The sequence below is a fragment of the Pseudophryne corroboree genome, chromosome 10 (genome assembly GCF_028390025.1).
Source record: "Pseudophryne corroboree isolate aPseCor3 chromosome 10, aPseCor3.hap2, whole genome shotgun sequence".
In the NCBI taxonomy this organism is placed as follows: Eukaryota; Metazoa; Chordata; class Amphibia; order Anura; family Myobatrachidae; genus Pseudophryne; species Pseudophryne corroboree.
This window is the reverse complement of record NC_086453.1, coordinates 375,986,119-375,999,335: the sequence shown is the minus strand read 5'-3', so window position 1 is coordinate 375,999,335 and position 13,217 is coordinate 375,986,119. Positions and strand designations below refer to the sequence as shown.

Sequence of the window (13,217 nt, the reverse complement as noted above, 5' to 3'; positions counted from 1 at the left end):
ACGCTCTGACGACACAGTGGACTTACCGGTTTGTGTACCTGTTTCCTCCACTTCCTCTCATTCCAAGAGTTTTAAAAAGAATCAAAAAGGAAAGAGTTCAGGCAATTCTTATTGCCCCAGAATGGCCTTGACGGGCCTGGTATGCGGACCTCCTGACTTTGGCTCAGAAGGAACCCTAGCCTCTGCCGCTACGCAAGGACCTTCTTCAACAAGGACTGTTTGTCTGTCCAGACTTACAGCGGCTACGTTTGACAGCTTGGACATTGAGAGGGAGATTTTAACTAGAAAGGGTCTCCCATCCAAGGTTATTTCGACTATGGTCCAGGCCCGTAAGGTGGTAACATCCAAACATTACCACCATATTTGGAAGAAATATGTTTCTTGGTGCAAGGGTAGAAACTATTCCCTTGTGGAATTTCATCTTGTCCGTGTTCTACTGTTCCTGCAAGCAGGCATGGATAAGGGCCTACGATTAGGCTCCATCAAGGTTCAGATTTCATCTCTCTCTATCTTCTTCCAGAAACAACTGGCGGTACTTCCAGAAGTACAGACCTTTCTAATGGGGTTTATGCACATTCAACCACCCTTTGTCCCTCCCACGGCTCCGTGGGACCTCAATGTGGTCTTGACATAGGGTGGACTTGAAATACCTAACGTGGCTTTAGCTTCTGCTCGACGGGTCTCGGAATTGGGGGCCATATCCTATAAGAGCCTGTACCTGATATTTCATGAGAATAGGGCGGAGCTCAGAACTCGTCCACACTTTTTGCCGAAGGTAGTGTCGGCCTTTCATGCGAATCAACCGATTGTGGTTCCAGTGTTATCCGACACTTCCATTGCTCCAAAGTCCCTGGATGAGGTTAGGGCTTTGAAGATTTACATCAAAAGGACTGCTTATCACAGGAAGTCTGATTCGCGTTTTGTCCTTTATGATGCTACTTAAATTAGTCGCCCTGCCCCTAAGCAGTCCATTTCTAGGTGGCTCAAATTGACTATTCAACAAGTCTATACTGCAGCAGCTCTACCGCTGCCGAGTTCTATTTGAGCCCACTCCACAAGATCGGTGGGTTCTTCCTGGGCAGCTGCCCAGGGTGTCTCGGCCTTACAGTCCTGTTGGAGAAAGAGCGCTATATAAATAAAATTATTATTATTATTATTATTATTATTATTATAATTATTACAGTTGTGCCGGGCAGCTTCTGGTCTGGTTTGAACACGTTTGTAAAGTTCTACAGGTTCGACACCTTATCCAAGGATGACCTTCAGTATGGTCAGGCTTTTTTGCAGGGGTCTCAGCACTCTCCCACTCATTCTGGGAGCTTTGGGACGTCCCCATGGTAATCTTCAATTCCCAGAATCCACTAGGACATTAGAGAAAGGGGGAAGAGCTCAGGGAGCAGGCGATCAGGTGATCAAGCTCCCAGAGCGAAACGTACGTCCACTTCCGGTTCCGGTGTCCGAACTTCCGGTCGCACGGACCGCGGACATCGGCTCCCAGCTCCAGGTTCAGCGTCCCCTCTCCCTGGCAGGACAACTTCTACCCACAATTGCCGGACCCCTCGGCACTCACACTGTCCACCAATGCATGGAAGCACTAAGGTTTGGTGTAACACATCCGGCGAGGGTATTTATGCAATTTCCATCTTCCACCAGGGGGAATCTTATTATTTTGTTTAATTGTATCAAATCAACTTCTTTTTATATTGAATTGAATAGTATCTACTGGGAACATTCACTGTGATAATAACACCTTGTGAACAGTATTTGCTGGGAATACCCACTGTGAAACCAATATCTTATAAACACTGGGGAAAATTGTGTTTCCTCCCATGAAAGTTGGTATATCCCTAGGATTGCTGAATTATCTTTGAACAGTGACTTGGGGATTAATCTCAGTTAGATTACCATATAATTTTTTGTGTGTCCCTCATTGCACTAAATCTTATGCATCTAGTACTGGGGATTAATCCCTGTTAGACTATTATATCCATTTACTATACTCACATCACTGTCTGATCCCCTTTTGCTCACAGTAGCATAGCAATTAGCATAAATGGGGCTTAATGCTCTGCTCTTATACCAACAACAATTCAGGCATTTATGATGTGTATAATATAAGTGATGAGTATGAGTACCCGCACACTGGAATTGACTGAACAGACTGGAGATTCACCCACCTACGGTCAAACCGCACTGAGTATGCCCAACCTCGTCTGATCTTGGAAGCCATACACTGCAGGGCCTGGTCAGTACCCGGTTGGGAGACCACCAGGGAATACTAGGTACCGTAGGTATTTTATTCTCCAGACATTTGGGCACTTCCAGCTTTCTGTGCAGATCCAGGTATTCAATCTCTACTCTCATTTAATTGTGCTAGTCTGACAGACCATAGCTGAACCTAACGGAGTTACCCTATTCCCAATAAATTTATTTCAATCAAGGAAATCTCTAGGCCATTAATGGGAATAAATAAAATTTTGCACACCTAATTCTTATCGCCTAAAAATTGCAGCATTCATGCTTTGATTAATTATTTTTGCCTTCGCCCCCTCCTTTTAAGTATATCTCATAAAAGTTAAGTATTAATGTATTCATTTTTTCATACTTCATAATTTTATTAAAAAAAAATTTCATAAGTGTGCCCTGGAAAAGACATATAGCTGCCTTTGTCTTTTTGCTCTCATAAAAGACCACACTCTTTGTTGGAATTTAATACCTACCGGTAATTTATTTTCTCGTAGTCCATAGTGGATACCGGGCGCCCGCCTCAGTGCTTCGTTTCCTGCTTACCTGGTCATAAGTGTTCTTGGTTGGGTTTGCTGTTGCTTTCCCTGTTCCATGTTTTGTTAGCGTTGCTATCCTTCTATAGTTAGCATTGCTTTTACTCTGTTCTGGTTAGCTCTGCTATCTTCATTATTGTGTGTTGGTTCCTTACCTCACTGCTGTTTGTGTTATATCCTTCTTTCAAAGTATGTCCGTCTTCTCGTGCAGTTTTCCTAGATTGAGTCTGCTAGGAGGGGCATAGAAGGGAGGAGCCAGCACACACTATTCATTTCTTAACGTGCCAGGCTCCAGTGGACCCAATCTATACCCCTATAGGAATCTTCAATTCCCAGAATCCACTACGGACTACGAGAAAAGGAATTGCCGGTAGGTATTAAATTCCATATATATATATCTGTACTATAGCCTCTCTGCTTACATCTCAAGCACTAAGCAGCCCGGGATGTTCCCTTCATCACTGAATGAAAGAGAATCTATACACATCATGTCCCAGGTAATGAGTGCGGTCTTCTATTGAGGTGTCCAGCCTACTTACCCGGGTGTAGCTTGCGAAACCACATACTGAGATTAGAAGTCAATGTATCCTGGTTATACTGCAGCAGTGTTCTGTAACTACCCCAGTTAGTTACTAAGCTTCTGATTCTGATTCAGACCTGATCGTTGCTGTGCATTTTCGCTCAGCGGGCGATCAGGTCTTAACTGCGAAGCGCGTCAGACAGCAACAACGGTCATCGCCAGTCAGCGAAAGGATGGTGCGAAGATTTCATTCGCACAGGCGTTTGCAAGGTGATTGCCAGGAAGAGGCTGTACGTGGGTGTAACTGACCGTTTACTGGGAGAGTCCAGAAAAATGCAGGCATGTCCAAGTGTTTTTTCAGGGAGGGTGTCTCACGTCAGCTCCGGCCCCGATCAGCCTCTTCTCATCGCACTGGAGGAGTAAGTCCTTGGCTGAGCACACACTGCACACTTGCACAGCAAATTTACACTCCCCCTGGGGCGGTGACTATCTGAATGCAGGACAGCAAAGTTAGCAGCCCAGCGATCAGATCTGAATCACCCTCTAAGTTCTACCCTCTGATGCCTTGCACATAGCTGGGGCATCATAGTCACACATGTAATGTATGTTATCCCTCTTCCCTAAATTCTCACTTTCATTCCACAGAGTCTCCAACGTTGGATTCTCCGAGTCTTGAGACATCTATACTAGAGGGAAATAGTGCTCAGCTGATATGTAACCTTAAGCAGGCCATTCCAAGCTCAGAAATCACCTGGTACGACAACCTTAACAAGGAGATAATCACTGATTCTCAGAAGTACGGCATATTAAAGGAGCAAGGTCTGTCCGCGCTAACAGTCAGAGAGACTTCATGGAACACAGACAGTGGATTCTATCGATGCATGGCTTCTAACGCTGTGGGAAACACTTCAGTCTTAATAAGACTCAATGTCAACAGTATGTACAAACATTTCCTATTTACAGTATATGCTATTAGACCTGGGCAATTCTCTGGAGCTAGAAGGCACACTGCCAAGCGTGCTGCCACTGCTTCATTGAAAAGGGCAATTCTAGTCAATGGGCCATTAGATGGACCTTTAATGTTTTGTCTGTCTTCATTGGCTGTGAGTCTTGTGACTAATTGTAAATGTCACATACAATTCCGATCTAGACGTCCGCCCCCCACGAGCACCAAATTTACAGTTCCTGGTTTTTGGGATAAATGTATAAGGTGGGGATGGCAATACAGGTTGGGGGTTATTTCTCTTTATACTACTTATTTTCACTCTTCCGTGCCTCGCACTTTTCTGCAAGAAGTAAGTATAGAGCCCTATGCACCCTGCATGTCCAGCCATCTTACAGTTTTCAAATGTGATTATTGGGCAATTAATTAAGGCAAGAAGCTTAAAATATTTACACAGAACAAAAGGGGCTTCAGTGATGAAGTAGGAAGAGCATTGGTTTTCAGTTTGATATGACTGGCTTGGTGGCCACCTGCTGAATGGGCAGATGGTAGAGTAACTGGCTCTGGTTGGAACGTCCTGCCACACTACCGGTGTACTTAGTGGACACATGCTGAATGGGCAGCGCGTAGAGTAACTGGCTCTAGTTGGAATGGCCTTCCACACTACTGGTGTGCTTGGTGGCCACACACTGAATGGGCAGCGGGTAGAGTAACTAGATTTGGTTGGAATGGCCCAACACACTGCTGGCGTGCTTGGTGGCCACACTCTGAATGGGCAGCAGGAAGAATAACTAGCTTTGGTTGGAATGTCCCACCACACTAATGGCGTGTTTGGTGGCCACACGCTGAATGGGCAGCATGTAGAGTAACTGGCTCAGGTTGGAATGTCCCGCCACACTACAGGCGTGTTTAGTGGCCACACGCTGAATGAACAGAAGGTAGAACTGAATTTGGTTGGAATGGCCCACCACACTACTGGCGTGTTTGGTGGCAAAACACTTAATGAGCAGCAGGTAGAACTGAATTTGGTTGGAATGTCCCGCCACACTACTGGCCTGTTTGGTGGCCAAACACTGAATGAGCAGCAGGTAGAACTGAATTTGGTTGGATGGCCCACCACACTACTGACATGCTTGTTGGCCAAATGCTGAATGAGCAGCAGGTAGAGTAACTGGCTCTGGTTGGAATGTCCCATCACACTACTGGTGATCTTGGTGACCACATGCTGAATGGACAGTAGATAGAGTAACTGGCTCAGGTTGAAATGGCCCACCACACTACTGGTGTGCTTGGTGGCCACACACTGAATGGGCAGTGGGTAGAGGAACTGGCTGTGGTTGGAATTGCTTGCCACACTACTGGCGTGCTTGGTGGCCACACGCTGAATGAGCAGTGGGTAGAGTAACTGCCTGTGGTTGGAATGGCCTGCCACACAACTGGCGTGCTTGGTGGCCACACGCTGAATGGGCAGTGGGTAGAGTAACTGGCTGTGATAGGAATTGCCTGCCACACTACTGGTGTGCTTGGTGGCCACATGCTGAATGGGCAGCAGGTAGAGTAACTAGATTTGGTTAGAATGGCCCACCACACTACTGGCCTGCTTGGTGGCCACACGCTGAATGGGCAACAGGTAGAGTAACTGGCTGTGGTGGTATGGCCTGCCACACTACTGGTCTGCTTGGTGGCCACACGCTGAATGGGCAGCAGGTAAAGTAACCGGATTTGGTTGGAGTGGCCTGCCACACTGCTGTATACATATCACCAAATGTTCTCAACAACAGCTTAGCTTTCACATAAAACCACTTTAAATAGACTCTCTGGTTTTACGATGTGCTAAGATCCTATTATGATTGGGCAATTTATTTATTTATTACCAGTTACATAGTTACCAGTTTACAATCTATCTCTGTACAGTTGGCAGGTATTTAAATGTGGATCACATAGGGCTTCCTCATCAGAAACCCCTATAATATGTCTTTAATGGAGCTGCAGATAATTGAAGTTAATACGTCCTGGCCCCAGAGAGTAGAATTTCTTAGATATCTTGGGGATATACAGTATGTTTGCGGGATACGTGCAGGGTTACTCATCAGACACTGCAATGGTTCTTGCACTCAGTGATGCATCCCCAGACTCGGTGACACCTGTATGACATTGTGCAGTTCCCTCGGGTCTGGGAATTTAGTACAAGTCCAAGTGAATCCACAACTGCTCACTAATGATGATGATACTTGGTTCATGTTCACTTCCAGCAAGAGCTTATGGAAGCTTCACCCTTCTTAACAGCATGGGAAGGGGCCCTGACCTCTCTGTGTGACGTCGGAAGAATTTTTTACAACTAATATACCCCCCCCCCCCCCTATTATTGTACAATGCTTGTAAGGCCTCCTAGTTTCATGAGATAGCAGGGATGAAATGAGGTTTTGATATGAAATAATTAGAAATAAAGCCAGAGTGTTGTAGGCTGGTACAGGTCTACGTACTTTCCTCAGCTCCAAGGGCACGCCAGAGTTGCTTTAGTCATGAAACCTCGGCGTTGCCAGAGTGCTGGGGCTTCAGTTGTTGGGGACCTCCGCTCTGCAACACCGGTTCCTTATCTGGTCACTGGCGGAGGGTGCTCCTCAGCACATACGTGGAAACGGCAGCTATTCACGTCTGAGCAATCCTAGGCCTACATTTCCCAGCATTAAGCCTACCAGAGGAGTTCTCTCTTATGGGATGGAGAAACCTCTAATACCATTCACAACTGTGAAGTCCTCATTCCGTCCAGAACATTTGCTGTGTGCATAAAATACACGTTGCCTTGTTATTGGCCAACACGTAGTCCCCTTTATTGGGTCCCTGATGGGACGTCTGCTGGGTATAAGCTATTTCACTTTTGGTTCTGACTTTTGCACCTCTTTAGTGATCCTTTCATATACCCAGGCCAAAAGAGACCTTGTAATAAGGGTGGCGTTATATAGTGGTCACAGAGGATGGAATTGTCACCTCTGATTGCACTTTTGTGCGTTGGCATTATAACTGGAATCTTTCTTCCCCTTCCTTTCCCTATACAACATGTGGGGTGTGTCACATTTTATATTTAACCATAGGCAACATAAAAATGAATATCTTTGTTTGTCAATTGGAGGAATATTAATTAAAAATAATATGAGTTACTGAGATAAACATAAACTTCTTGGGTGTCTTGTTTGCAGATGAAATGTTGGACAGGTTCTGTTTCAGGGCTGCCGACGGCTGGTTTTATTTGGCCTGCGAGCCATTGAGGACATTGGTGGACTAGAAAAAGGCAGCACAGATAGAGGGACATTCTGATAACGTACGCTGGTCTGTCAGGCCACTAATTAAATATATTACATATACGTCACATAAGGCTTACACAGACTACACCGCCTTTGGAATATTGAACAAATAGGAGTTGTAGGTGGCTGTTAAAGTAAAATGTATAATGTTTCCAACATATGTGGTTTTTGTATCAACAGAATATCCTACACCTCCTAATGTGACCATCAGTAAGCTCCTCTACAGCCGGCAGAGGACAGAGGTGGATGTGGAGTGGCTGACAAAAGGAACGGGTGACCTGACTGGTTTTATGGTACAGCGACAAGCCAGCGTCCGATCCTCCCGTTCCATCCCAGTCATTAAGAGATCTGTCCGGATGGTCTCCTGGGACACTGTGGCCAATTACATCGACCCTCAAATCCGAGGCCAAAAGCTCGGAGGCTTAGATCCTTCCATTGTATACGCCTTCAGAATACTGGCAGTCAACCATAAAACAACGGGGTTCCCGTCTGAGGTGAAGACACCAGGTAACCGTGATCAAACAGTGCTACAAAGTGAACAGATCGTATCGTATGTCTGAAAGCCGCTGGGAATCTGCATGTCATGTGACGCATGACGATGACTTCCCATTATAAAGTCTCATCATTAACTATAGTTGTTCTCCAAATAGCATCAGTATTCTCTGGTCACGGACCTGGGTCCAAGGCACTCCAATGTCTAACCGCTGTCCGTAACTTTGCCAGGATCAGCACTCGCTTAACCCTGTGGGACGTGAGTCTGACTATAATAAAACATCCGCCTGGTCTGACTACAGCACTGGTTCTCAAACTCGGTCCCCAGGACCCCAGTCAATTCATGTTTTCCAGGCCACCTATGGATTTCTAAAACGTGACAGTTGGGGACACATCTGTGTGCACCTGCGAGGTGACCTGGAAAACGTGACCTGCTTGAGGTTCTGGGGACTGAGCTTGAGAACCACTGGTCTACAGAAATGATTACACGCCCCTGTTTCTCTCCCACTCACTGTTATGTTGTCTGCCACCACTTACATCTGCTCACTCCAAATTAGAAGCCTTAAAAGTACCCCCTTACAACTTAAGTTTGGACACAGGGGGAAGAGTCTTTTTTTGGGGGGGAGGGTGGCTCTCTCTTTCTATAATTAAAACGTATATGTTAATAAACACTATCTAAAACTACAGACATACAACGCTTGAGTCTTATAAATTATAGTAAAAAAGTTACTATTTAACTAGGGTGAGAGGTATGATGTCAATGAAATGTCACGCGGTCGTGAGATGTCAACCTATATAATCAGAGGAAGCATCTGTACATGTATGCAGGTCCAATGATGTACAAAAGGTACATAAGGGATTCATATTATAGTACTAACTATATGATAGATAAGAGATACACAGCTAAGGAATGCTCCTAAACATATGTTGTCTTAGTTGTGTGTCCATACAAACTAGACAACCGAACAGTCTGTGTCATGCCATATTTAAAATGCAACAAAAAAGGTTATTAACAAATAGGTAGCTACAAAATAATCCCTAATATGCATCCCCTAATTGGTGGGTATAGGAAGATAGAAAAGATGGACTCAACACATGGAATACACTAGTTTCTGCTGCTAACCATGTGCCAGATGGCAGTGGATGGCTAATGAGAGTATATGTGCATCTGCTGTCTGCCACCTCACTATGCTGGTGCTGGGAGGCTGGTGTAAGGATACACGATGGCAGTGACGCCCAGTAACAGCTGTGTAGCATCTCGCGGTTGGCTCTTAGACTTCTCCAGCCGACAGTACTTTATTTCTACCTGCTGCTATATTATATCTACTTATTGCCGACGATGGATGACTTCTTTCATTTCCATTTGTACTTCTGCAGGAGAAGTGTCACATTTAGGGGCTGTAGCAGTGTTGACCACATTTGCTCCCCAAAAACACAGGTGCAGTTTGTGTTCACTACAAATACCAAAATTGCGTCTAAATTAGCGGCACCTCTAGCGATGTATGTGTAAGTCGGCAGCAGTAGCAAACGCTCCTGGTTTAGTCCAGAGATATGTCACATGCATGCAATTATGTCCATGTTTCATTTGTTTGCATTTGCTAATAGGCATCATAAACAGCCAATCACAATTGATTAGCTCGCGCTGACTACCACCATCATCCTCACCCGCTGTTTGTACCGGTACCACTGTGTTCGCATTTTTGCCCTTGCTGGAGCTCATCTGACGTTAGAGGACCCCTTCTGCCAGGACCTCCATCTCAAGGTGCAAGTAGGCCTTTGTGCCATGATTGGTGTGTATGTGTGTACCCACCATTCTGGGCAAGCTGCGTGCTATGTCACACAAACTGCCTAGATCTCTCTCTGCACCACGTTCTGCAGGTGTTTCATTACTTTTTTTATTTAAATAAAGTACATTTAATGTTTGCATACAATTAATAGCACTGTAAAGAAACTGCTCTTTATTTTGTATGTAAACATCCTTACATTATTACATTGGCCCTTATTCTGAGTTGATCGCTCGCTAGCTACTTTTTGCAGCTGTGCAAACGCATAGTCGCTGCCCGTGGGAGAGTGTATTTTCGCTTTGCAAGTGTGCGATCGCATGTGCAGCCGAGCGGTACAAAACATTTTGTGCAAAACAAGACCAGCCCTGAAATTACTTCTCCTGTGCGATGATCCTAACGACCGAGGTCCCGGAATTGACGTCAGACACCCGCCCTGCAAACGCCTGGACACGCCTGCGTTTTTCCTACCACTCCCAGAAAACGGTCAGTTGACACCCATAAACGCCCTCTTCCTGTCAATCTCCTTGCGATCGGCTGTGCGAATGGAATCGTCTCTACAAGCATCGCACAGCAACGATGCTGTTTGTACCCGTACGACGCGCGTGCACATTGCGGTGCATACGCATGCACAGTTTTGCCATTTTTTTACCTGATGGCTGCGCTGTGAAAATCAGCAGCGAGCGATCAACTCTGAATGACCCCCATTGTGCACATATTTATGGGGCAGATGTACTAAGCCTTGGAAGCAGATAAAGCACCAGCCAATCCGCTCCTGTCACTTTTCAAACCCAGCCTGTAACATGGCAGCTAGGAGCTGATTGGCTGCTACTTTATCTCTCTCCAAGACTTGGTACACCTTCCCCAATGACTTTAGCATTTACTACTAATACTGTCAAGCCATATCTCTGCAAAACATTAGGTGTAAGTATATGCGTTTTGTACCCACTGATGTAATACTATTTGGGCATTGGACGTATTTATCACCATTTATGTATCTCTGGTATACTCATTTGTGCTTTACAATGGTATTAAAACTATGTTATACCAGCAGGAGAGGTAAGAGGCTCCTGCTCGCAGGCTTACACTCTTATTAGGGAAATAGCAGTTTGATACATGACAAGTGTTAAACTGGGTACACACCGTCAGATATTTTGGGCGTTCGAGTGAGCAGCTGTTAAATCGCGAGCCTGTCAGCGGGTGTGTACGAATGACGTCGTTCACAGACATATTGCGTCGGTTGTGCTGCACAGGCGATGGCTGATATATCTACAGATATCGGTGCATCTGGCTGTGTGTACGGGCGGTCTGCACACCTCTCATACACTTGCCACACGGACCACCGGTGACTGACATCTCAAATGAGCGTGTACATTTAAATTCCCTCCCAGTTGTGATGTCAGGCACAACCCATCAGGATGACTATTGGTAAGTGTATGTGCACCTACCAATCATTAGATAGGTTGTTCTATATGGCCAGGTGTGTACCCAGCTTTGCATATTACAGTCCAGCCAGATTTTAAATGCAAAAATCTCTTTGTGGGCTGTATGATCCAGTCACACAGCTGTGCTGGCCTGGTGTCAGTGGGATGTGTAAGTGCAGATAGGGAACACGTAAGGTTTGCGTGAACTGTGTAGGGAGGGTGTAGAGGTCCATACACACTTAATGATAAAATCCCCTCCTTGAGCGACGTCGCTCATTTTATCGTCAAGTGTGTATGCCGCCAGCGACGACCGATCGGCAACGATCGTCGCTGTCGGTAGGGCATGCATGAAGGATGTGGACTGTCGTCCACAATCTTCATGCAGGGCTGGCAGAGGCGTGACGTCACTGAGCGATATGAGCGGTCATATCGTTCAGTGTGTACAGTCGGCCGCCGACCGGCCGGCCCGGGAGGGCATTCCACAGAGTGGGTGCAGCCAAATATAAGTCCTTTAACCGTGAGCAGGTAATGAGTGTGGATGAGAGACGCGGAGGGGGTGGGCTGGGAGGTATTGTGAGATAAGAGAGAGAATGATATGGGAGGGGATCATAAATTCTGTCTGATACATCTTCCTAATACTAGAGTGCGCCAGGACGCGTAGAGTTGGTGATATTGTGTATACTGGGGAGTGGATGTCCTCTTCTACCAGCTGGAGTGTTACAGAGTCTACAGTGGGGAGAAGTCCAGGCGTTGGAGTTTTAGCTTTCTGCCGGAATATTGCACCTAAGGCTTTATTGTTTGGGTAGGATTTTTGGAGAAATTATACTGCTCAATTCATGGGGGTGTAGAGCGCTGTCTCCTTCTGGAAACTAGTGTAATTAACAATGTGATTATTTAAACTAGCTTTCGTTGCGTAATTACTGTATTGTATTGCTACATTACATTATAATAATAAGGATACCATATTTTTCCTGTTGTCTGTGCAGTCAAGAACCTTTAGGGCTCCCCAGGTTACAGGTGAGTCCCGATCCCTAACAGGTAACGTCACATGACTGGTTACAGGGAGCAGATAATATGCAGGTCAGTCTTAGAGACATATCTTACAGTGAGTAATAAGGGCTGAGCAATAGAACATGGTAGTGCATGTCTAACAAAGTGGGGTGCCAGAAATGTTTTTGGAGTTCCCTGGTGTATAATGTTCCGTGCATTAGTTTGTGGATTGCATCTTTGAGGTTTCTGAGTAATGTGTTACTGGCACTTGGGATCCAAGCTCAATAAAAGTAATGCACCACTGATATAATGAATAGTTATACACCTTCAATGTGTCTAAAGCAGTGGTTTCCAAACTTTTCTGAATCACAGCGCCCTAGAATATCAGATTTTTTTTCACGGCACCCCTAGGCCAAAAATTTCTTATTGTAATATTTCTTTCTAAATTTCTCAATAAGTAGATCGCATTTATATGTCATCCTTAGGGTCAGTTGTGTGGTGAGGGACAAGATTTGCTTCTGTTAGGCCACATATTTTATGACTGGCAGCCACCAGCATTGGTTTTGCCTATTATATTGACCATGAATAATTTGAATTGGTCCTGGACCACCAACCCAGGTCACCCCTGCAAGTGTCCCGAGGCACCCCAGGGAGCCACGGCACGCAGTTTGGGAACCTCTGGTCTAAAGGACATCATACCATCTTATGCTGGCTGTCCATCGCGTCCCATAGTCCTCCTCCTTACCTGTACCAGTGCTGCCCATTCTCACCTGTCTTCTCTCTAATGACCTGGTATCTCACAGTCCATAATTAATGATGCTACTTACTTTTGTTTGCACTTTAGAAAAACATATATCACATAGTAATGTAAGGTGTTATCATTCTGCTGATCTTCCAGATAATGTGCCCTGTCTTGTGACAACCCTCAGCTCCCACATCTGTGCTTCTAGCTTGTAGCCTCTCTGATGACCTTCTCCATCACAGC

General features: G+C 45.5%; 1 protein-coding gene and 1 pseudogene across 1 annotated transcript in view; both read left to right on the top strand.

Annotated features, from left to right (window-relative positions):
• Nucleotides 1–13,217, top strand: part of VSIG10L2 (V-set and immunoglobulin domain containing 10 like 2) — a 110,329-nt gene that overhangs the window by 71,149 nt on the left and 25,963 nt on the right. Inside the window, exons 7-8 of the mRNA XM_063943785.1 lie at nt 3,946–4,236; nt 7,726–8,052. Of these exons, the coding sequence (XP_063799855.1) occupies nt 3,946–4,236; nt 7,726–8,052 (618 nt within the window). The remainder of the gene's footprint in view (nt 1–3,945; nt 4,237–7,725; nt 8,053–13,217) is intronic.
• Nucleotides 2,176–2,294, top strand: LOC134968427 (5S ribosomal RNA; annotated as a pseudogene).